Genomic DNA, 25,938 nt, shown 5'->3' with positions numbered 1-25,938 from the left:
TTTATGTTTACGTGAGAGAATTGTGTTCCCTGAATGCTAGTCCCTTCATTCTGGCACCTCTCTCTCTCCCTGCTTTGGTCGCCGTCATGAAACCAAACGCCGGGGATCAAACATGCAACAACGAGCATCACTCTGTTTGGAAAATACGAGGTCGAAAACAGGAGTCGCCCAAAGAGTGTGAAGCAACCCATTGACAACATGGATGAATTCACTCCATGAAAAAGACTTTCCATTGAAGGAGTTCTTATGTCTATAAATTCATTGATGTCACCTTACTCATATGAACTAATCATCACGTCAAATCATCAATCAACCTTATTAACCTTATTATCAATTGTTAGAAAAAATAAACACCAATTCACCAATAGGTCAAGAACATATTAGAATAGAGAATTAGACAATATAATACTTTAATTCAAAACCTTAATATTTAGATTTATAAATCTTTCTTTCATGTGGTTATTTTTTTTTTTATCTAATATAAGACTTCACTTCATATTTATATTCCAACAAAAATCAAAACAAGATTGAATTGTATCCTTGATATTTATTGCTTCTTATATCTCCTAATTTTTCCTTTATACGTAACTAAAAAGTAGAAGTTACAAGATGCTAAGACCTCTCATGATCATTTGTTAAAAATTCTATGAAATTGTCCATGATAAATGAAGAAATGGTTTGAATTTAATTTAGCTTCCTTTCTCAATATATTTTATATTTGGATTAAAGTTTATAAAGGTCTTTTATATTTTAGATTATATTCAGTTTATGAAAGTGTATTTGGGTTCCATAATTTTGTCTCAATTTTGTCTTAAATCCCTGCAGTTTTATTTTACACAACGCTTTCATTTCAAATTGAATTTCAAGACAAATTTGAGGGCAAAACTCATATTACAATCGAATACAAATAAAAATCAAACAAAAAAAAAACATTTTTAATTCTACTTTTTGATGTAATGTAGGGACTTCCCAACTAAAAACAGCCATGCCCGGCCGTAATGATACTGTTCCAGTTCAATAAAATACATTCCACTCAGAAACAAATTTCTATTACAGAATCACCACATCACATATATTTAAATAAAATAATTAAATATTAACAAGAATATAGATAGAATATAGTGGTAGTACATATCTTCCACAACAACAACAAAAAAAGTACATATCTTCCATATTTGATTTTATGCGGAAATCTTTTTTGCTGCTTCCTTTATCATCTCAAGAGAATTCTCCAAACACGACTTGAATAATTGCTTGTCGATGAAGTTCTTCTCTACTCCAAATGCAATTCTTATCTTTCCCATGTAGCTCATGATCGTCATGGTGAGACTCTGCAACTCCGTCAATATATTTATTATCTTTTAAAATAGACAAATTAATTAATATGACAGAACGATAGAGTATATTACAATGTTATTAGCGAGTACAAAAAATAATTAAGAAATAAATTTATATTTTTATGTAATATATCTCTTTGAATAAATTAATCTTCTTTTTTATCCCGAAATATTTAATGTTTTAGAGTTTCAAAGTCTACCTAATTTTTTTCTCAAATAAATTCTTATTTAATATTTCAGTATGAGCTGTAGGTATCAACTATCAAGCATCAATGTAAGGAATTTAAGTCTAAATATAATAATATTATGGAAAATGCTAATCAATGTGATGAGTTTGCTTGTTAGGGAATAAATTGGGGATTTTTTATTATTATTAAAAAGTGTAACCGTGCATTCTACTGTGATTTTTAATGTAATCTAATTTAAAAATTTTTATCTATTGATATCTTACCCTTAAAAGATACTGATTAGCAAAACTCTAATATTATACTTCTTTAAATATTTCTTAATTTAAGTATATATTAATTTTAAACATCTAAGGATATAAAAATAGGAGGTAGTAGTACTGTAAAAATATTAATTGATCAATAAATTATTCTTGGTTTTTTTAATTAAAATGTTCTGCTACAAAACAGATACGGCTTTGTTTTTGGTTGACATGCATTGATGATGCCAACTAACAAAAATTCACCGACGAACAAAAATTAATGGGATCATTAAAAACTTTCAGACATAAGATTGATTAATGGAAAGGGAAGTGTGCGTGTTATATATACCACGTGCATGCATGTTTTTGGAGACAAGATTGCGTGTAAAAAACATACAAAAAAGTACAATCATACCTCAGGTGAACCAGCTACCATGAAGTAAAACCCTTTAATTGGATGATTAGCCACAGCCATTTGCTCCACTGGTCCAATGATGTTTGAGATTGTTGTGCTTGAGTTTCTCAAAGTACTGCGTAAGTAGCTAGCTGCAGCCTGAAACCCGTATTAAGATAAATAAAAAAATGTAAATGATTATGCACAATTAAGGTTATGTTTGGTAAAAATAGTAGAAAAAAAGTTACTGAAAATTAAAAATTTAGTTAAAAATTTTGTTGATAGTGAAAGTTGTTAAACTAGTTTATTAAATTATAAATATTTGATACAATTATATATCTTTTGAAGTGGTTGATCAATGTAAGTAATAAAAATAACATGCTTTGTATGGAGTTTTTATATAAATTTTAATTTAATTTTATTGATAAAATATATTTTGAATTATTGTAGTTTTAGTATTTTTAACTAATTTTAAACTCTTGTAATTTTTTATTTATAGAATAATTATTTCAAGTATAATTTTTAGTTTCAATTATTATTATTTTTATATATTATGTATGTTACTATTAAAAAATAATAGCAATCATAATTTTAGCAAGAGGAAGAATAGACACAATAAAATAAAATAAAATCCCATCTTAAAATGCAATTTGAAATAACATTTCAAAAATTACTATAAGTTACTAATTAAAATAAGTTTATTTACCAAACATGATTATTAACGTCAAACAATTTTTTTAACTAATAAAAAAATTTAAAAATACTTACCAAAATACACTAATTTGTATAATTGGAAATCACTTAAGAATATTAAAGCAACACTCATTCAACTATGAGTAAGATTTACATGATTTTATGATTACTAATAAATTTAAATGACTATTAAAAAGAATAATATTTAGATATAATTCTTTTAAAAAAATATTATTTTTAATTAAAATTAAAGTTTGACTTCCTTAATGCATGCAACAAAGATTTACATTAAAGACCAATATAAATGACTGATGTGAAACTTTAATTTAGTTCTGAATGAAAAACAACACTAAAAAAAATCTAAAAGTGTATAAAATTAAAAAAAAAAAAATGCATTAATTAGTATCAAGTCTCCTAGAATTAAAAATGAAAGATGATAGCATTTAATTAAGCTTAGCTACCCACCTCAGGACCTCTGAGTTTTCTGAGCATATCTAGAAGCATGCCAGTGAGAGGAGTGGCCAAAGAATTTTTCTTTTTGGTCATATCCTTATGGGCTTCCCTTATAAACTCAAGTGGGTTTGCATATTTGGAGTCACTAAGCTCTGGAATTGAAACATGCAAAAAGGCATATTGATTCCCCCATGCAGAACGACTATTGGTCTTCTCAATCATCTCCTTAACAGACTTGTAACCTTCAATGTTTCTTGTGTTCAGCAACACCAATGCTGTGGATTGGGTTTGGCTTGATTTCAGATTAATTTCTTGCATGTATAGCCGAATGCCAAAAAAAATTACTCCAGCAAGCACATCATTTATGCTCTGTAATTTAGTGACATAACCCAAAAATTAACAAATCAATATCAAGATAGTGACAATTAAGATTAAAACTAATTAAGTTACTCCTTTATTAATTTCGCTTTTAATTTGTCCTTCTAAAAACATTGTTTATGTCACCAAATTAAACCCCCTAATGTTAGGTTAAAGGAAGAAAATTATAATAGTCATTAAAATTGTGATCAATAAATTTAAGGACTTAATTACACTTTTAATTTCTTTATTTATGTCATTTCTTGAATTTGATTTTCCTAATTTTTTCCTCAAATTTAATCCCTTATTATTTTAATTGTCCAATCTTAATTCATCTATTAACTTGACATTTAATATTTAATGAAAATATTAACCCGAATGTATAGTGGCACATTGGTATTTTCGTTAAATATCAAAATGTCAAGCAATGAATAAATCAAAACTATACAAATTAAAAGAAATTTTGCAAAAAATAAGAAATACCAAATTGGAAAAATGACTATAGTACATAAATGAACAAAAAATGTTGTTAAGCTTAAAAAAAGTTTAAAAAGATAATTAAGTTAACTAAAAAACATAAAATTATTACGAGATGAAAGTAAAATTTATCCTTAAAATTATATACAATCAAAATCATATTATTAAAGATTAGTGTTATTAATTTAAGAGAGATATTTCACCTACCACTCCAAGTTTGGATTTCACGTCTTTGATAAGATCCAATGAGAAGGTGACATCTGAGATGGTCATTTGGCGAGTCTTGAAGTCTTCCGCACAAGACCTTATTGGTGTTTGATCATCTTCAATCAACTTACTTTTCAAGAAACTCCATCCAAATTCGGATATAGTTTGGAAGAAAATGGAGGGCAATTTCTTGAAAAACCCTTTGGTGTTGGAAATTGATGATGCTTTGGGCCTTTGGCTTGATGGGAGTGTGAAGGGAAGAGAGGTGTTGTCAGCTCTTTGCATGCATGAAAGAAGGGCACCCATGAGAGAAAAACCATCCCCAAGGGCATGGTGGAGTTTGAACACCAAGGTACCCTTAGCATTGCTTGTTGGGTATTTTATAATGTGAAGTTCCCATAGTGGCCTATTTTGTGGTAAATGTTCCACAGCTATTGTGGACATGTACTCATCAAGGTATTCATCATATAAGAACAAGTTGGATGACTTGCCATTGGGAAATGTAGGAACTTTGATATGGTCCTCCAGCTTAACTTCAACTTTCTTCCACTTCTTCTCCCCATTTTTGTCCCTAATCTATTAATTCAAAATACTCCGTAGTTAGTAGTTTTTTTTTTTTGGAGCCATCAATAACAGTAAAAGCGTATAGGTATGCCTAATTAATGATGTACCATATTTATACACAGTACATGCATGTGTATAGCACAAACAATAAACGAGAACTTTATTATATATTGACAAAAAATGTATAATTTTGATGAAATGAAATAATCGATGTAATGCACTGCTTTTTTTTTTTTCTTGTGCGTATGGATTTAGATTTAGATCTAAGCTATTGATCTACACGTGTGGGTATGTGTGCAACTTAATTGTTATTTTTTTCATCTCATTTTCACTTCCTTTTTGTTCCATCACATTACTTATCACTGTATGTTATTTTCTTTTTTTCCTCTTTCTTCTCTACCCAAATCCAGTATTTTTCCATTCTGTTCAAATTGTTTTTCGAAAACCACTCCTTACAATAGAATAACACAGTAAAAAAGAAAGTTTAGTTAATATATTGGTCTGTTAAAATTTGTATCACCTATTTTTTTTTAATTAATATTCACTCACGATCAACATCGCAGCAAAGTTTTTCCTAGTAATTTTATAAGCAAATTTTAAATAAAATTAAGTACCCTACCAAAAACAATAAAATAAAATTAGATGCAATTATAAATTTTAACTCACTAAAATTAGTATAGTACGTAGTAAAAGATTTATGTAGTTTGAACCGAAGTCCTTAATACTCAAACCTCGTTGCTATTATTATAAAAAAAATACGACCATCAAAAGCTATCCTGAAAAGCAATACGATATCTACATAAATCCTAATAAAAATGCTGCTTCGACCCATTTCTCTCTTGTGTCTTTGATTCCCACTCGTGTTTAGTTAATAAAACAGAAGTACAGAACAGATGACACATGTTGTCCCATTAATAATTACATTCCCACTTAATCCTTTTATTAAGACCTCAGATTTGGTCAACATATATTCCAAACATGACTACGGATTTTAAGGCTGCAACTACTCCAAACATTTTTCATTTACTTTAAAAAGGAAATAAAACAAAGAACTGTACCAAACTCTTATTTTAAACTGTTAAAAAAAAAAAACCTATGTGAATAGATCGTGTTCTTCAAACATTTTTCATTTAATTTAACTTTGTTATTTTTTTTCATGTAAACATTTGTTGAAAGGATATCTAATAATACGAGGTTGTGATAGTTTATATAATGTCTTAGGTTCAAATCTTGTTAATGACTATCATTGTACGCAGAAAAAAGAATACAAATTTATCCAAACCAATAATTAAAGCGAAAACATGCAATTCAGAGGGAAATAAGAATACAAATTAAAGGAGGGATCGAGTGAGTGAAGTCATTGACATGGTTACCATGATGGAGGAGAAACGTGAGTTGATGGGAAGGAAGAGATTCTGAAGAAGTGGCACGGTTTGAGAGTCATCAATGGGAACCTCACTTTCCAAGACACCAAGAATGTACACACTTAGTGAAGAGCTTGTCAAGTATTGCCCTGTTGGACTCACTGGCTCTTCAATTTCTTCCTCATGAAATCTTTCCATTATTCCTTCACTTCAGGCAAGAAAAAAAGAGTAGTACTATAGTGTTAGAATAAGTTTTGTTGTTGAGATTCAGTTTCTTGAGTTGGGGCTAGATATATACAATGGGAAGAGAGAGAGAGAGAGAGAGAGAAGAGAATAGGGAAAGGGCATTGTTGAGAGTACGTAATTAATTGAATATTTCCGTTTTTGTTTTTTGCTCCTCTTTAATGGTCACACAACTAGCACCCGCTACCCTTGGGCGGTTCCATAATGTTTTCTCAAATTATAGAATTTGTGGTAGCTTTATAGCATTCAATACTCACTCTGTCTGTGTGAGGAAGAAACTAAGATAAGATGTAAGAAAGGGTGGCATAGGATTAGAATATAGATAGTAAATTTAATTTGCCACCTAAACCAAAAAGTCCAGCTCCTATTCGGTTGAGATAATTAAAGTGAAGATGGTACGTTCCACAATGAAGAAATTATTGATACTAGTATGCAACTACGTACATACATATTTATGGTCTCAAAGAATCTTTACGTAAGGTTGATTTATTTAAGTTTTTAATGTATGAGAAAGAAATAATACTAATATTTATCTATAAGTGTATCAAATAGAAATTAATGGGAATCATAATAATCTCGGACCACCAAATCATTTTAATTTCCCAAAAATAAGATTGTATGGACTATGGAGTGGAAAGAAAGGAAGATATAAAGAAGGGAAAGACAGCTAGACAAAATAACACATTAAATAAATGAAGTGATGGAAAAAAAAAGAATGTAGAAAAAAATAGTGTATGTTTATTTTATTTTTTGAAAAAGCTAGAATGTGGAAAAAGGTATCATAGGATTATATGGTAAATTTAATTTTCCACCTTTCAAAATAAAAGGGATAGCCATGGGAAGCGAGGACTAGAACCCCAACTAGGTTGGCGTCCCCACCAGACCCAAACAACAACAACCCACAAATATCATAAATAAAAAGTAAAAGAAAAGAGAAAAAGTTGAGGGAATTAGGTCAAAACCCATCACCAAAAGGGAGTTGTTAGGTGCACCTAACATTATTGCTGATACACCCATCACTTAAGGGTAAAAGTAAAAAATACCCCTGGTTATTTTTTTAAAAGTTTTGCACCCACCCACTTCTTCTTTTGTGCTTCTTCTTCTTGTTCCGCGACCTTCTTCCTTCTTCTACGACCCTGTGGCCTGTGCACCCAACAATCCAGCGTCGTCTTCTTCCTTCTTTCTACAATGTCCACCCAGTTCCATTATGTGGCGTTGTCTTCTCCTCTGCTTCTTGGCCCGTTGCTTTGTTCTTCTTCTTCTTCTTCTTCTTCAGCTCGTCGACATTGTCGAGGTAAGCACTCTTCTCCCTCGATGTCATTTGTGTTTCCATTGTGGGGTTTTTGTGTAGTGCTTATGGTAGTTGATCCGCGTATGCATTTGGCTGAGTAGTCATAGGGTAGGGTAGGGATGTAGATGATCCCTGTAGGTTTTAGTTGATTCGTATTTGGTTTGATTCAGGCATGCTTCACACGGATCAACTTGATCTGCGTGAAGCTTTTTAAATTTTAAAAATTTGAAATTAGGTTATAATAATGAAAAGTGGTTTTTAATAAGGGTTTAGGGTTACTTTTGAAGCTTTTAGCCTGAAGTATGATATTGTATAATGGTTGTTTAAGTTATTGTTTTAAAATTTGGTTTTGAGGTTTTTTTGTTTGTATTAATGTATGAAAGTATAATGTTTGTTTAAGATATTTTGTTTGGTGTGAATTTATATTTTGAAGGTTTCAGTGGTTTATTACTTTATTTATATCCTGTATGGTAGTGAATATGCAATTGAAAATAGGAACACAAACTAATGGTTGTAGCTTTACTTTGAACACAAACTATTAAGTTTTGCTCAAGTTTCTCCTACTTATGTGTTTGAAACCCTTAAATTTAGTGACTCATTAGAATCCCAAAAGGATGATAAAAAAATTAGAACCTTGTACTCCTTTTTAAGAACTTTCTAGAGCATTCCTACTTCCTTTGTTTGAACATAAAAAATGGACATTGGATTCAATGCAAGAGAGCCCAGTGAGTTCTCAGAAGTGTACATGTACACATACCCCAACATACGAAGAGGTTGTTTCCAGCATTTAAACCTATGTCCTACAAGGCATAAGGAAGCAACCTTACGATTGCATTGCACCAAGGCTTCATTTAGTTGTTTGAACTCGAAATCCTCCAATTTTCCAAAATTTGTCACCCTATTAAAATCTTCACTCTTCTACTGAAATTTTCCAAAGCAGGCATGCACTCTTATTGAAATTTTGCTTTGAATACCAAAAAGCTTAATCTAAACACTCAAATACTTTATGATCCTCTTCAACTTCACCTTGTTACTGAACAACTAATGAACAATGCACGTGCATTTCAAAGCAATTCTCATTCTAAAATCCAGATTCAGCATTGCCCTGAAATCCAACTTCAAACCTAAGCACTACCCAAATAATGTTCAGAAACACACATTCAACTATATCCATTACCAAGTCTTCTTCAAACTAGTCAATCATTCAAAAGTCCAAACCCAAACACAAAGCACCAAATCTCCCAAACCATATTTCCAAAACCACACACACACACATAGAATTTCTAAATTTCTCCTTGAGAAGGGAAAATACAAAATACCCTTTGAAATTGTGTGGTTTAGTGATGGAATTTGTGGTAGACATTTGCAGATCATGGTTAAGACTAGAGGATTATGTTGTGCGTTAGGTAGGGTTGTTGCCAAAGGTCTGGGGAGAAGGGATGGTGATGATTCTGACGGTGCTCCCCAGCGCCGAAGGACGACCACATCGGCATGCAGGTGACGGGTACCTGTCATTGTTGCCGATGATGTGCCTGCGGTACCTGCGGTACCAGAGGCTGAGCCTGTTGTAGCTGGCAATGAGCCCATGGTAGATTTTGATGCACATGACACCGGTGCAGAGACTGACACACAGGATACCGGTGCAAAAGATGTTGCAAATGAGGCTGAGGGATTTCCTGGTGGACCCAGGGACCCATCTGTGCTTACGGAGTATGCTGAGCATGTTGTAGCCAACGTATGGTCCGGAAAGGTATTTATAATATTCAATGTAAGTTATCTGCTAAGTATTCTTTTTTATTCAATTTAAGTTATCTGTTAAATATTATTTTAATAAATTGTCTGTTCCTTTATACTTCAATTCAAGAACGGCCTGAGTTGAAGTTATCCTCCCATGGGAGGAAGGTGCATAAATTAGGCAGGCCTATTCTTGCAATTGAGGAGATGGTTGCTGGGACATGATTAAGTCCTCTAATCGCATGTTTAGTAGACACCGGCGATCGGAGACTTATATCCTCGTTTGTCGAGAGGTGGCACCAGGAGACGAGTACTTTCCATCTTCTAGTGGGGGAGGTATCCATCATGCTGGATGACATCGTGTCTCTTCTGCATCTGTTGATCATTGGCGACTTCCACACCTTCCAGCCTCTGTACATCGACGAGGCGATGCTAATGTTGGTTGAGTTACTGATGGTCTCACTAGAGGTAGCCATCGCCGAGACAGGACAGTGTTGTGGACCATACGTATGCCTGTATTGGCTACGAGACATTTATCAGCGCAAATGTCAGACACAACACTGGACAACTACAGCTTGTGCTTATCTTCTTCACCTTCTGGGTTACACTCTTTTTTTTAATAAGAGTGCAACCCATGCTCATGTGGTCTTCTTAGACGCCCTGCGTGACCTCACTCGGACTAGGAGGTATGCATGGGGAGCTGCTGGCCTCGTCCATATGTACGATCATCTTAATGATTCCAATATCAGAACCAGCTGACAGGTTCCTAGTTACATCACGTTGTTATAGGTAATTAACATGTTTTTCATAATTTAATTACAAAAATGTTTTAATGAGGGTATTTTATTTCAGACTACGACGTGGTGTCACCACGTGCGTGTTGATGGATTGCCACAAAGAAGACTGTCAAGAAGATATCTACAGCGATGTACAGGCAACGCCTGGATCGTCTCAAGATTCCAGATGTCTGCTGGATGCCATATGCAGAGCACCGACCAGTCCATGAGTTTCATCCGATTACATGTTTCTGAAGGCCGGAGAGGGTTATGTGCCAGTTCGGATACGTCTAATGCATTCCTGCACACCCTGACCATTCATAAGTGTCATTTGATGATGTAGACGATATGTGGGCGCACTACTTAGACCATCTGGCGCCAGCAGGTGACACATGTGTTGTGTCAGGTCAGTTTGCGCCTGACTACATCGACTGGTTCTTCGTGATATCACATCCATTCATGACTGTGCCACAGACATCAGATCCTCCTCGAGATGCATCTGCGATGCAGCCCAGACATATCCCTCAAATGCCAGAGTCACATATCCCTCAAAAGCCAACACCAGTATCCACACATGCAGATTCTAATGCGGATGAGCCCAGACATGCAGTGGTAAGTGTTACTATTTGGTTACATGTATGTCATTTACTTGAATTATTTTAATACTAATTTGTATAATTCCTTTGTTTACAATTTAACAGGAGGCTTGCCATGCCATCGCGGAGGCGTTGGAGCAACATCTAAATGCGCCAGGCACATCGACACATGCTTGCCATGCCATCGCGGAGGCGTTGGAAGCAGCATCTAAATGCGCCAGGCACATCGACACATGAGGTAATCCAAAAATGCCTCAAGATTGCCAGGGGTGTTACAAAAGACTGCAATGTGTATGTGAGGTCTTGACGTGGGCAGTGCATGGATCAACCATAGTTTATTCAAACCTTTGATATTATCAGTTTTGGATGATGTATTTGACTGAACATTTTGTATATTATAAGTTATTTTGGTTAATAATATTAGTTTATAATATTAGTGTTAACGTTTACATGTTATTTATGTTTATATTGGAAATTCATTCCAAATTCATCGAATTAGAAATGACTAAATTAGAAATGTTATATTATTATTGCCTTAGTAAATTAGAAATGTCATTTAAAAATTAAAACATGTCTACATTCATTATTTATTACTAATTAATTAATTTAATGAAAATTTGTTTTAATAAAGTTTAAATTTTCAAAAAATCCAGTCTCCTACGGATCAAGTTGATCCGTAGAAGACTCGCGGATTAAGTTGATCCGTAAAAGACTTACGGATCAAGTTGATCCATAAGACTTTTACGGATCAAGTTGATCCGTAAAAGGGAAAAATGCAGGGGCACTTATGGGATTTTTAAAGAATGCTGGGTGCACCAGTAATAATGTTGGGTGCACCTAGCAATAGCCTCACCAAAATCAACAAAACATGTAGCTAGGAAGATACTCCGTAAGGAACTTGTTTTTAACAAAAGAGGGATAGAATTCACCAAAAAAAAGAGGGATAAAGTTCCACCATGTATGATAATTCCTAGAGTAAATGTCAAAGTTAGCCAATCAGTCTTGCACAAGAGTTCCCATCCTATATATGTGAGAGCAATTAAAAATTATATTTATATATGTGGGTGCAATTAAAAATTATATTTTTAAAAAAAGGCTAACAATTTTTCCATATACTTCTAATGTGCCAAGGAACAACAGAGGGGTTGTTGAAAGTTTGGATGACCAGGGAAGGATCATGTTCCAACCAGATTCAATGCCAACCGTTATCCTTGGCCATCTCTAGAGGAAGAATAATAACAACAAAAAGCTCTGCATAGAGGGCTATTTGGACCGATGTAAGAAGCAAAACAACCCAAAGCTCCACCAAGGTGGTCACGAAAGATACCGACAAAGGCTACATGGCCAAGGGAACCTCTAGCTGAGCCAAAGAGCCAAAGGTGGTCACAAAAGATACAAGCATTGCACTTGACATTATCAAATAGTGAGGGAAACTACCAAACAAATTTGATAATCTGATTTTTAGGAGGGTGGATATCAATGGAGAAATTCTTAAAAAAAATCAACTCATTCGTGGAGTAAGCAAAGTCACCTTTAAAGTGAGAGCCAGTCATAAAATCAACAATTGAAATGAGTTGAGCCTAAAAAAGGATAGCATTATTATAAAAAAAGGAGTTGCTTCCTACAATCCCATGTGACCAAAATAGGCCCAAACCTATCGATCAACCTGGCCCATCACGAATATGGACTGGGCCAAAAAATGCACTTGCGTAAAAAGGAAATTTTTTTTGCAATTGATTGTAAAACTTAACCCATTCCACTTACGACCCAGCTCAATCCAAGCTTAACTCGTGGTGAGGCGGGTTGACTTACTTAACTCACCTAAAAAATAATCTATTAGTATTTTGTAATATTTTTTAAAATTTTAATATATTTTGTTCTTTTAAATAAAAATATAATAAAACTCACCTAAAATACACTTTTAATATTTTATAATATTGTTCAACATTATTTTATTTAGTATTTTTTACCAGACTATCTTTAAAAAAAATGGTCACCTTATAAATTTGCTGCTTTATAACTTCTAAATAAAAGTTCCATGCACATATACACTATTAAAAGGTCACCTTAAGATGTTATTTATTTAACTTTTTCTTTGAAAATTATAATGTTCATCTAGGAAAGACATAAAGTCTAATAATATTTTTATTTTACTCTGTTTTAGCAGCAAAAGAGAAAATTTATTAGAAGTCTTGAATAAGACACAAGATGTGATCCAAACCAAAAAAAAAGCAAGAGTTACAACCTCAAATAGATAAACATGATATCTCAAATTTACCACCTAGCAATGCATCATAGCTCCTACACAAAAACTATATTAGTTGAACGCATAAATTCACCAAACATTCACCATTTCTCAAAACGCAACCCCAACGTCTATATGATAACAGCAGCTAATAATAGTATAACTAAACTTCAACTACATAAATATTTAGAAGAAATACTAAATAGTATAGATAATACTCTGAAACTACATATACATGAAAACAAAACCTGCACTTTCTGCCCACATAAAACCTACTTTTCCAACCAAAATTAATGCACTTTCAAGCATATAATATAAATGCCTAAAACTAATATACTAAACTAAATAATAAGAGCATCAAAATCAAAGTCTACTCAAAGCTAGCCACTCAGAAATTCACATTATAGCAATCTGTTTGAAATCCATTCAATGGTGGTGGCAAGACATGCAAAGCTCCTCCTTGTTGCTTATTCTAATATTGAACAGGAATATTTTGCAAGATAGATTCGTTAGGTTTATTGTCCAAACCCACAAGATCACCATTAACTGGTTGATTAGACCAATCAATAGGTCGATTAATCCAGTCCTCAAAGTCACCGAATTGATTATTAGTCCAGTCTGCATACACACCAAGTTGATTAGTTGAATCTAGTGGCACATCAACTTGATAACTAAAATCTACCATCTCATTCTTATAATCAAGTGGCTTTAAATCTTCAAATATGGGTTGGCTTTGAGGGATGTTTTGCAAGCAATTGAATTGCCTTGGATATGAGGAAGTAGAATTAGTACTTTCTTGAGCCATTGTGGGAATGTAACCAAAGCAAGCATTAATTTGTTGCATGTTCATTCCATGTTTACTAGCTCCATCAAACTGATTTATTGGATTTGCAACATACACCCTCCCATTATTGTTAGGAGTTGGGGTGATTTGGCTTGGAATATGGGAGGAGGAAGCACTTCCCCAAGCCATGTTTTGCATGATGTTGTTGGCTTCAACCATGTTCTTCGTATTCTCGAAAATTTCTTCAATACCAAAGGGTCTTGGGAGGTCTCTCATTCCTCTGAGACTCATACTTTTGAAGGATGGGGTGTACCAATACAGGTTCTTTTGGCCAAGTTACTGGTGCAACCCGTTTTGACAGCTCTACCCAAACTACATTGATAATAAGAGATAAAATAGCATCTCCAACTTGCTTACTCCAATATTTTTTCAACATGTCCAGCAACGAATAAAAAAAAACAATGTCAACAGAAATATTCAGCATAGATTGCAACCAAATCCAGAACTGCTTGGCAAAAGAGCAATAAAAGAAAATGTGATGAGTTAAATCTTCAGAAAGATAATACAGAGCAACGAGAGACAATCAAACAACCTCTTGTTTTAAGTTGTTCATCTGTGGGCAATTTATTGTACATCCAAGCATCTCCAAAAGATAAAGGATCTAGATGAGGGAATAACATTAGACTAGATCAGCTTACCCCAAGAAACGGGTTGCGGCCTATGGAAGTGTAACTTCGCTATCTTTAGGGTGAGAATACCATCAGAGGCTGGTCGCCAAATAGGATAATCTTCATCAAACAAAAGAGAGAAGGATGTTAGACTAAACCTTTAACCTATGATATTACAAACTATAAAAGAAACACAGGTTATTAACAAAATGCGGAAAATAAAATCAAAATCATACCTCCAGCCATTGCCATGAAGAATTTCTTGTTTTGGTTCTTCCAAGCTCTCTCTCTTTCTTTCTCTAGATGGTGTATCAGACTGAATTCGAAAAGGATGAGCTCAGGGACCAAATTCATGTGCTTATATAGGCATTCTACTATCAAGAATGCATTTACTAGCCATTACCACTCATTATTGGCTATTACAATTCATTAGTGGCTGTCATACCCTAATTTCGTCCGGGGACCTTTGCTCGATGACGTGCGACCATTCTTTGGTCCTCGTGAGGTGCTTGGCACCCATCATTAGGCAATTTGTGAAATTCCAGGACATGCCGAAAAACCAAAAAAATATTGATGCACAATCCGTAAGTTTCCGTGACACACCGGAAATCAAATGGAAGCATCGTTGCATAATTAAGTGAGGTTCCGTAACATTCCGTAAGTCAAAAAGGGGATGATTATGTAATCCGCAAGGTTCCGTAACATTACGGAAAGAAAACGAGTATCGTTACAAAATTCGTAAGTTTCCGTAACTTTACGAAAAAAGAATCACCAAAAAACAGCAGAGGGGGGGTGTACTTAGTAAAAATGGGGGTGCAAATAGCACCCAGGCCCACTTGGGCCCTCTGGAATATTCCTCCAGAAGGCGGTTGCTTCTGGAGGAAGCAACCCTGCTCGCCTGGGCGAGCTGGGCGGCAACCACCTCCCCTATTTTGCTATAAATAGGGGAGGAAGTGAAGAAGGAAGGGGTTCAGCCCCTTAGGCACTTCTCTCTCTTTCGAATTTGCTTGGAAAAATCGTTTCCGTGAAGAAAATCTAAGCCGAGGCGCTTCCGAAACGTTTCCGAAACGTTTTCCGTGAAGAATTTCGCAAAGGTTTCAACCGTTCTTCGACGTTCTTCATTCGTTCTTCATCGTTCTTCGATCTTCAACGGGTAAGTACCTCGAACCAAGCTTTTCGATTCATTCTATGTACCCGTAATGGTCCACATTGTGTTTCGTGCATTTTTATTCTCGTTTTGTTTACTTTTTATACCCCTGTTGACGTGCTTAAGCCATTTTACTTAAGTCATTTCTCGCTTAACTTAAAAATAAAATAAATTTCCACCGAACGTTTGAATTGCATTATCCATTAACTTCGGTTAAAATAAATTCCGACCGTTCGGTCGTGCCGTAACCACGTTGGAAATCAAAAAGAGGTAAAAAATAATATAATAATCAAAAAGACATCTTTTAGTAAAATAAAGTAGAAAATCAATCGGACGTTTTCTCTTTGGAATTTCTCATTCTTAATCGAATTGATTAATAACTAAAGTGAAACTAAAGGCTAAAATCAATTCGCCTAGTCAAGCTCGTCCACAAAAATAGGCTTTTGAAGTTTGTCATCTCAATTTCTCACTAAGTAAAATGGATCATTTTTAAGGTCCAACGCCTTAAAATGATCACCACTTAAGTAAAAAAGAATCACTTGATAAAAAAGAACTACGTAGGTCTGATTTCCTCATCGCAAATTGAGGAATACGTAGGAGCAAAGGGAAACACCCTTGTCGACCACAAAAAAGGAAAATATAAAAAGGGTATAAAGGATATAGAGACATAAAAAGGGAACATAAAAAATCAAAGTCATGTTTGCACATTCGATTAAAGGCTGTCGTCCCTTGGGGCGGACGTGTGGGGTGCTAATACCTTCCCCGTGCGTAAATACAACTCCCGAACCTTTAACTTAAAAGTTCGTAGATCGCGTCTTTTCCGGTTTTTCCGACGTTTTCCTCGAATAAACGTTGGTGGCGACTCCGCGCGTATTCCTTTCGTGGAACACGCATCCCGCGAGTCTCGCGTCGCCCTCCCGCCGAAGGGTAGGTTGCGACAGTTGGCGACTCCACTGGGGACTGTTTTTTAGAGAGTTAGGCCATTTAATCTTGTGCAATGTTTTATCATGACTTTCTCCTTTGTTGGTTTCCCTTTATTTGTCTTATGTTCTTGTGTATATAAACTATTTGTTGCTTTTAGTGTGTTTTAGAATGTATGCATGAGGTAAATATTTATTCATTTGATGCACACAAACACTAACACTATTTGCACACACTGTGAGTGAAAAAGGGCCCTATACCCGGGTTCATGGGAACATAAGGAGTGGAGGTGAATCTGTGATCATGCTAGGTCTCCGACTTGCTTGATTACAGTGAACCCTCATCTAGAGCTTTTCTCTTTGAAAACTTATTGTTGCTAGTAGTCCCTACTGCTGCAGTATGTTCTTCGAAGGGGATGATACCTCTAGAAACCATCAAGAGAGATATGATTACCTTGGGGATTATTACTAAAAGCCTAGTTAGCTCTTTCCCTTATAGGTCCCTTAAATAGGGGCACGGAGCAAACACGTTGCGTGCCATTTTTCACACTGCCATGCATAAGTATCATATACCCTTTTGCTTATATTTGTTTGTGAATATTGTCGTACTATGTACATCCCCGTGTTGTGCCTTTCGCATATGCATCATGCGTAGGTTTCGTCTTTGATCCCCTCACTTTAGCAAACCAACGAAGGGTCCGTGTCACCGTTTTAAATACATACGTTGGGGTACTTTGCTACCCCTAGACGTTGTATCTAAGAAGGAGACAGTTTCTCGGGCTCCCGTATTCATAAATTGCATCTGTGTCATATGCATTTCTTCATGCATTCATCCATTCCACCCATGATAGATGTCGGAGTTTTGATTCGCACTAGATTTTATTTCACTTTAGTAAAACATGGGATTAAGTCAAAAGCCTTCGTTTAAAAAGAGGTTCTATCAAGTCAAAATCAAGAGCTTAGAGGTCACCAGTTTACGAAAGTTGGGGCAATTAATGGGTCAACTTCAAAGGCAAGCCTTCTGCAAAGCCTATGGTAAGATTTGGGACCTAGCTAGGGTAGAAGTCTCCACAGAGTCCATTGCCTCCCTTGCCCAGTATTATGATCATCCGTTGAGGTGCTTCACTTTTGGGGACTTCCAACTATCACCCATGGTGGAAGAATTCGAAGAAATCCTAGGATGTCCTCTAGGGGGAAGGAAACCATACCTCTTCTCAGGGTTCTACCCCTCATTGGCCAGGATTTCTAAAAAAAGTCCAAATCTCGGCGCAGGAATTAGACCGCCAAAGGCAAGTCGAAAATGGGGTGGTCGGAATACCGAGAAAATATTTGGAGGTAAAAGCAAGAATCTTGGCAGATAAAGGCGAGTGGACCCCATTCATAGATATTCTCACACTGTTGATTTTCGAGGGAGTCCTCTTTCCAAATGTGGATGGGTTGGTGGACCTGGCAGCGATCGACGTTTTTCTCGCCTATCATAACCACAAGGAAAGTCCGGTTGTCGCTATGCTAGCCGACCTATATGACACCTTCGACCGAAGATGTGAAGAAAGCAATGCAAGGATTGTTTGCTGTACTCCAGCTCTCTATGTGGGGCTGGTTTCACACCTTTTTCTCCAAGAAGGTAGGCCCGTCTATCCGCTACAAGGTTACCGCTCGTGCGTCGAAAAAGGAAAGGCGAATTGGGACCAACTCTTGGCTAGCATGGGGGGGCGTCTGTTAATTGGTTCCCTCGCTAGAAGGAAGGAAAAATCAAGATTCTATCTTCATGCGAAGGATGTCCAAATGTTCCCTTGATGGGAACAAGGGGTTGTATTAATTATAATCTCGTTCTCGCCATAAGACAGCTTGGCTACCCCATGAGAGGAGCGCCATTAGACGAAAGCATCACGCCTTTCATCACACGGGGTTTTAGTGACCACAACGCGAGGGTACTCCAAGGAGTTCGCAAGGCATGGGATGCGGCGTGAAGAAAGGACAGAGAGCTTAGGGGAAGCAGTAATGGGATCATCGGCGGCTATCATAAGTGGCTGAGAGTCCGAACACAAGGATTGGATTGGCTCCCAAATCTAAAGACTGTGAGGGACGATGAGGTTAAAGCTTCGGAAGAAAGTGATGAGGTACAAGCCCTAAAGGCAGAGCTTGAAAGAGCCCGAGTAGTCGAAGAGAAGTTCAAGTCCATAGCCATCAAAGTCTGAAAAGAGTATGATGAACTAAGGGACGTCAATATGGCCACCGCTGAAGCCTTGGAACGAGAAACCAAGAAGGCCCGAAAGGAAGAACACGTGCCAGCAAAGTTTTGAGGGGCTTTATAGGGCAGCAATAGTAAGCTCAAGCTCCGAAGAGGTGAAAGGAATCATCAAGGGTCAAAGGCATGATCTTGAAGGACGAGCTAAAGGCTTACCTTAGGTCGAAAAGAAATTTGTCCCAACAGTTAAGCGAGACTGAAGGGAATATGTGGGCCATCATCGATGAGTGCAAAGAGAAGCTAAATCTAGCGGCGACTCACGAGCAAAGGCTAGAGGATGAGTACGCCAAGATATCAGCAGAAAGCGAAGCAAGGGAGAGGGTAATTGATTCATGGCACCAAGAGGCAACAATGTGGACGGACCGATTTGCTCTTACTTTGAACAGGAGTCAAGAACTTCCCCGATTGCTAGCCAAGGCCAAAGCAATGGCGGACACCTACTCCGCCCCCAAGAAGATCCACGGACTTCTCAGCTATTGTCAACATATGATAGACTTAAATGACCATATGATTAGAAACCGCTAGGAAGTTTGTATTGTCGCTCAGATCTTGACTAGTTATAACTTTTTGAATAAAATGAGTTTATCCCACGTTTTTACTCCAAAAATCAGTGCGAATCAAGTCACTCCCGCATTTTATCTCTAGCCTTTGTATGTTGGTCTCGTCCTTTGTCACGGGAAGCCGGAAGGTCCATATCACCTTCTTAATTGTACACATGGGGCACTGCGCCCCCAAATGCACAAGTAAGAAGAGATAATTTTCCGGGCTCTCGTGTCCGTAAAATGCATTCATATCATGCATCGCATAAGCATCTCTTCATAACATCATAATGGACATATCCTGCATTTGTCCGTTATCATATTCCAGCCTCACATTTTGCATGAGTCATGGCATCATCATGCATATGCGTTCAACAAACTTTTTGATCTGCAAAATTGCATACCATTTGTTTTCATGTTTGCTCATCCTTGCGTTTTCCTCTACAAAACAAAAACAAAAAAGGGGGAAGCGTGAAACTTCACACTACATTCTTAGTTTCATGTGTTAGGCACCACGAGCCAACCATGTTGGGATCATAAACCCGTTTCACTTAAAAAACAAAATAATTGAACATGGTACCTAATGCATGGTTAACTAGGAAATGGTGTTTCTTCGGGCATCTCAATTTCATAATTACATTTTCCATGCATAAGCTTAAAGTATGCCCGAGTCATTCATCCCTATGAGATGTTGTTGAAGTATTGGCGATCAGAATTGCCATTCCTTGGATTATAGGTTGAACCAAGCTCATGCTTTTACAAAAAGGTTCATCAAGTCAAGTTGAAATATGGAAGTAACCGTCTTGCAAAATTGGGGCAAAAGATGAATCGAGTCACATCACTGCTTCGTCTACTGCCAAACATATTTAGGATTATTGATGTCCTTGTTACTTCCAGTTTCACCTTGACAAAGATGTCATGGACCATGTTGAAAATCTAAATTGATTCAACCCCATATCTTGCGTAAAAATTCGCAATACTTCAACTGTACATCATTCGCATGCATCCATGCTTTTCATTGGTTGCATTGCTCGTTGCATTCTTTCCTTGAAAAATAAAATAAAATGAACTTAATCATTGTTATAAAAAAGAAAGGGACACGCTTTACGACGCCCTTACCAAACTCGTGCTAGAGCTAGAGTAATGGGTGAAGTAGAGGAGATACAAGAGAAGATGAAGGCCGACATGGAGGCCATTAAAGAGAAAATGGCCACAATGATGGAGGCCATGATGAGCGTGAAGAAGATAATGGAAGCCAATGCGGTTGCAATTGCCGCTACCAGCGTTGTTGCTAAGGTGAACCCGACGTCCCCATCTGGCCTCAAGCAAATGAATCATCCAACCTCAAATATGGTAGGCAAAGATTTAGGAAGTACGGGCGGCCCCCATGATGTGCAAATTCAAAATGAGCACGCCTTCCCGTCATATGGCTTGCCTCTCAACTATACGCCACCCAATGTGGCGTACACTCCCAATAAGAATGTCAATAACTCCACTCCTATACCCATTGAAAGCCAGCAACCCCAAACTGATCATGCACATGTCTCTTAAACCGTGGAAGAGACCCATGAAATTCCCCATCACAATCTAGCCGACTTCGAGCCTTGGCTCGGATATACCACTGAAGGGCAAGCAGTTGGTGGTATACCCCTACAAAACCCTTTGGAGGGCCCTCAGTATCACCCACAACTGCACCTCTTGCATTCCACAGCGGTTAAAAACCCTTATGACTATGGCAGGGATGGGAAAGTTGGATCATCTAGAGGAAAGGCTCAGGGCCATTGAAGGAGGTGAAGATTATGCCTTTGCTAACCTAGAAGAGTTGTTCCTAATACCCAAACATGGTCATTCCCAAGTTCAAGGTGCCGGACTTTGGCAAGTACAAGGGGACTACTCGCTCCAAGAACCATCTAAAGATGTACTGTCGGAAGATGGGGGCATACACAAAAGATGAGAAACTGCTGATACATTTTTCCTGAGAAAGTCTTACTAGGACAACTGTCGCCTGGTATACTAACTTAGGAACCTTCTTGAGTCCATTCTTGGAAGGACCTAATGGTTGCCTTCATTAGGCAGTGTCAGTACAATTCTGATATGGCTCCGGATAGGATGCAACTACAAAAAGTGTGCAAAAAGGGGGCACGAATCTTTCAAAGAATACGCCCAAAGATGGAGAGACTTGGCAACTCAAGTAGCACCCCCAAAAACAGAGAAAGAGATTATCACAATGATAGTAGACACGTGACCGGTGTTCTACTATGAAAAAAATGGTGGGTTACACACCTTCAAGTTTTACAGATTTGGTCTTCACTAGCAAAAAGATCGAAGTGGATCCGAAAAGAGGCAAATTTGATCATCCTACTAGGACGACTGAGAAAACTGGGGCAAATGAAGAGGGTGAGAAAGAGGGAGAAACCCATGTTGTGACTGCCATTCCTATACGGCCAAGTTTCCCACCAACCCAACAATGTCATTACTCAGCCAATAACAAAACTCCTCCTTACCCACCACCCAGTTATCCACAAAGGCCATCCCTAAATCAACCACAAAGTCTGTCTACCGCACTTCCAATGACGAAGACCACTTTTAGCACAAACAAAAAAAAAAACACCAACAAAAAGGAATTTTGCAGCAAAAAGCCTGTAGGGTTCACCCCAAATTCCGTTGTCATATGCTAAACTTGATCCCATATCTACTTGATAATTCAATGGTAGCCATAACCCTAACCAAGGTTCATCAACCTCCATTTCTCCGAGAATACGACTCGAACGCAACGTGTGCTTGTCACGGAGAAGCCCCGGGGCGTTCCATTGGGCATTGTAGGGCTCTGAAGCGTAAGGTGCAAGGTCTAATTGATACGGGCTGGCTGAAATTTGAGGAGAATCGCTTGTTGAATCCTAACATTAACAAGCAACACCATACATGGGGCAATTCTGGAAGTTGTTGTTATGACTCATCAGGATTTTCAAGTTTATGCCATAAACCACAGTTACAATGTTAAATGATATGGATAAAATGGACATCCTCTCACGAACACATCTTTGCTTATTCAACTTCCACCGGAATGTGAGTGTAAGCCATTGGTTTGTTTGCTCAAGCAACCTGCGCTCCTGAGTGTTGACTTCCAAGACCGTTCAATCAGAGATTACTCATCTTGCACGTTGGTGGGGGTGCCGTAAAACAACGAGCAAAGTTCAAAACAAATAAGTTTCAAAATAAAAAATAAGTTTCAAAATAAAAAAATAAAAAGGCATTTGATTGACTGTGTTTTCAAGTAAAAATATAGACGTTCATGTGACCTCATTTTGTCTTTTTAGAGAGAAGTGAGTTATCAAGAATAGGATGTTGGACAAATGGCCTCAGTTACCTTGAGAAGAAGAGGGGATTGAATTAAGATACGAATATTATTCCCCAATTAAACTTTCACTCTCTCTTTTCGGATTAACAATGCACATAGGGACAACCCTTCCCTTGTGTTCAAGAATCCTCTACTACAAGAGACCCACGGTCTCTTAATCCCTTTTCAGAAATAAGAAGAAGAAATCTCTCTTAAAAGGGATAGATTGTACAATGAAGACCAATCAAAATTCATTATTGAATATGCAAGTGGTTGACCAAGGAATCTTTTTGAGAGGATAAGACATTTCAGTTCAGAAAAACTCTTGATCTTTCGAGAGGATAAAACTGTTTGGGCAATGAAAACTCTCTTTAAAACATTTGAATGGCCGTTCATAAAACATTTGAATAGATATGTCTCTTGGAAATTATTTTCTGAAAATCCCCTCTGGTAATCAATTACAAGACTTACGTAATTGATTACAGGTTTTAAAAATTTGAATAAAAACATTTTTAACTACTGGTAATCGATTACCAGAGAGCAAATCTCAAATTGAAATGATAGAATTCTTTGGTCAAACCTTTGTTTGTTTCAATTTGGAAACTTCTTCCTAAAGATTCTAAAGAGATCAAACTTGATCATATATCTTGATTTTCTTGGATAAAACTTGGAAGCACTTGATCCTTTGGCATCATCAAGACATCAAAACATCTTGCTTCTACATAGGAGTCATTTTACTTAATCCATCAACTGAAAGATCCTTCAATTATTTCTCGTCCTTGGAAAATTCTTTTTTGCAAGAATCAACTGCTTCTTTCATTCTTCCTCACTACGAGGTCGTGAAAACAAGACAACAATTGGTACCTCTAAGCCCTACACTGGGGCAACGAAAGGCACCATGCAAAAACTTCAAGCGAACCTAGGGGCAGATTAGAAGTTCTCACCCAATAGGTTCCCTCCTACAAGGTCATGACGAAAGACAACGATTGGTACCTCAAAGCCTTACACTGGGGCAATGAGGGGCATCGTGCATGAGCCTCAAGTGAACATAGGGGCAGATCAAAAGTTCTCACCTGTCGATGTTTTTAAGCAAGAAAAAGAAAAGGGGGGACAAACCCTAGGATTTCAATGGATTGATCAAACATCAAACGACTCCATTGTCGTCACTCCAAAATGGTCAAGTGACTAAATCAAACAGAACACACACTCTGAGGGAGTTCCCGGAGAGGTTTGCAAAAAAGATAGGATGAGGTTGCATGAATTATCACCTCTTTCAAAAGGACAGTCAATCTGTGTTTTCCAAGAAAAAATTAAATCAAAATCAAAATCACAAAATAGGGAAAGAATGTCATGAACATTGTACAACTTTCCATTACATTGCATTGTTTCAAATGAAGTCCGCATTTACCAAATTTCACGACAAAGGTTGCATGCATCTGCATCCCTAAAAATCATGTTAACTGCATAGATTTCCTACATCTAATGTCCAAATCTTGTGGATTTGGGATGACCGGCCCTCTCGATGAGTCGATCTCTTGCTTTCTCATAAGGGTGGACCTTGGGTACTAGTTACCCTCACCGTTGAGAGGACTACACGTCCTCGCCTTGAGAGGACTACGCGTCCTCACCATCAGGGGGCTGCACGCCCTCACCATCAGAGGACTACATGTCCTCGCCTTGAGAGGGCTACACGCCCTCACCTTGGGTACTAGTTACCCTCACCGTTGAGAGGACTACACGTCCTCGCCTTGAGAGGACTACACGTCCTCACCATCAGAGGGCTGCACGCCCTCACCTCTAGAGGACTACATGTCCTCGCCTTGAGAGGGCTACACACCCTCACCTTGGGTACTAGTTACACTCACCGCTGAGAGGACTACACGTCCTCGCCTTGAGAGGACTACGCGTCCTCACCATCAGAGGGCTGCACGCCCTCACCATCAGAGGACTACACGTCCTCGCCTTGAGAGGGCTACACGCCCTCACCTTGGGTACTAGTTACCCTCACCGTTGAGAGGACTACACGTCCTCGCCTTGAGAGGACTACACGTCCTCACCATCAGAGGGCTGCACGCCCTCACCTCTAGAGGACTACATGTCCTCGCCTTGAGAGGGCTACACACCCTCACCTTGGGTACTAGTTACACTCACCGCTGAGAGGACTACACGTCCTCGCCTTGAGAGGACTACGCGTCCTCACCATCAGAGGGCTGCACGCCCTCACCATCAGAGGACTACACGTCCTCGCCTTGAGAGGGCTACACGCCCTCATCTTGGGTACTAGTTACCCTCACCGTTGTGAGGACTACACGTCCTCGCCTTGGGAGGACTACACGTCCTCGCCAACAGAGGGCTGCACGCCCTCACCTTCAGAGGACTACATGTCCTCGCCTTGAGAGGGCTACACGCCCTCACCTTGGGTACTAGTTACCCTCACCGTTGAGAGGACTACACGTCCTCGCCTTGAGAGGACTACACGTCCTCGCCTTGAGAGGACTACACGTCCTCACCATCAGAGGGCTGCACGCCCTCACCTCCAGAGGACTACATGTCCTCGCCTTGAGAGGGCTACACGCCCTCACCTTGGGTACTAGTTACCCTCACCGTTGAGAGGACTACACGTCCTCGCCTTGAGAGGACTACACGTCCTCACCATCAGAGGGCTGCACGCCCTCACCTCCAGAGGACTACATGTCCTCGCCTTGAGAGGGCTACACGCCCTCACCTTGGGTACTAGTTACCTTCACCGTTGAGAGGACTACACGTCCTCGCCTTGAGAGGACTACACGTCCTCACCAGCAGAGGGCTGCACGCCCTCACCTCCAGAGGACTACACCTCCTCGCCTTGAGAGGGCTGCATGCCCTCACCTTTAGAGGGCTACGTGTCCTCATTTTCAGTGTGCTCGACATCCACACCTTAAAATAATTTAAGGTCCTCTGCCCTTAAATGCTTAACCGAGACTTGCACTTCCGGTTAAGGGGCCAGTAGTTTCCTTTTAACGGTTCCTGGGCCACCCCCTGATATTGGAGGAGGGCCAACTGCGCGAGCACAACCAGAGAGGGAGGCTATCACACAGCTACTATGCATACCGGGGCAAGATTTCACCCGTGCCGCTGCAAAGAGACGAGTGCAGATC

The 25,938-nt window shown here is 38.0% G+C and overlaps 2 protein-coding genes across 3 annotated transcripts; one reads left to right on the top strand and one right to left on the bottom strand.

The window, feature by feature from the left end:
* Nucleotides 1-914: 914 nt before the first annotated feature.
* LOC114399241 (O-acyltransferase WSD1-like) lies at nt 915-6,686 on the bottom strand. 2 transcript variants are annotated; one of them, XM_028361383.1, is made up of 5 exons: nt 6,283-6,686; nt 4,346-4,921; nt 3,317-3,673; nt 2,180-2,317; nt 915-1,358 (listed from the first exon to the last, which is right to left on the bottom strand). In XM_028361383.1, the coding sequence occupies exons 1-5, from the start codon at nt 6,469-6,471 to the stop codon at nt 1,182-1,184; spliced, it is 1,437 nt and encodes a 478-aa protein (XP_028217184.1). In that variant the 5' UTR covers nt 6,472-6,686; the 3' UTR covers nt 915-1,181. The 2 variants fall into 2 exon arrangements, with proteins under 2 accessions (XP_028217184.1, XP_028217185.1); XM_028361384.1 differs by having other exon boundaries at nt 915-1,331; nt 6,283-6,682.
* Nucleotides 6,687-9,179: 2,493 nt separating this feature from the next.
* LOC114398543 (protein MAIN-LIKE 1-like) lies at nt 9,180-10,300 on the top strand. The gene is made up of 3 exons (XM_028360727.1): nt 9,180-9,264; nt 9,361-9,557; nt 9,950-10,300. The coding sequence occupies exons 1-3, from the start codon at nt 9,180-9,182 to the stop codon at nt 10,298-10,300; spliced, it is 633 nt and encodes a 210-aa protein (XP_028216528.1).
* The last annotated feature ends 15,638 nt before the right edge of the window (nt 10,301-25,938 follow it).

The sequence above is a fragment of the Glycine soja genome, chromosome 19 (genome assembly GCF_004193775.1).
Source record: "Glycine soja cultivar W05 chromosome 19, ASM419377v2, whole genome shotgun sequence".
Classification (NCBI taxonomy): Eukaryota; Viridiplantae; Streptophyta; class Magnoliopsida; order Fabales; family Fabaceae; genus Glycine; species Glycine soja.
The sequence above is the reverse complement of the archived record's forward strand: the minus strand, read 5'-3'. Positions and strand labels throughout refer to the sequence as shown.

Coding starts and splice junctions, on each gene's coding strand:
- LOC114398543 (XM_028360727.1), top strand. CDS start 9,180: ATGGTTAAGACTAGAGGATTATGTTGTGCGTTAGGTAGGGTTGTTGCC. Junction 9,265..9,360: donor GGATGGTGATGATTCTGACG/GTGCTCCCCAGC, acceptor CTGCGGTACCAG/AGGCTGAGCCTGTTGTAGCT. Junction 9,558..9,949: donor CCAACGTATGGTCCGGAAAG/GTATTTATAATA, acceptor CACACCTTCCAG/CCTCTGTACATCGACGAGGC.
- LOC114399241 (XM_028361383.1), bottom strand. CDS start 6,471: ATGGAAAGATTTCATGAGGAAGAAATTGAAGAGCCAGTGAGTCCAACA. Junction 4,922..6,282: donor CACGTTTCTCCTCCATCATG/GTAACCATGTCA, acceptor TTGAATTAATAG/ATTAGGGACAAAAATGGGGA. Junction 2,318..3,316: donor GAAAACTCAGAGGTCCTGAG/GTGGGTAGCTAA, acceptor TACGGGTTTCAG/GCTGCAGCTAGCTACTTACG.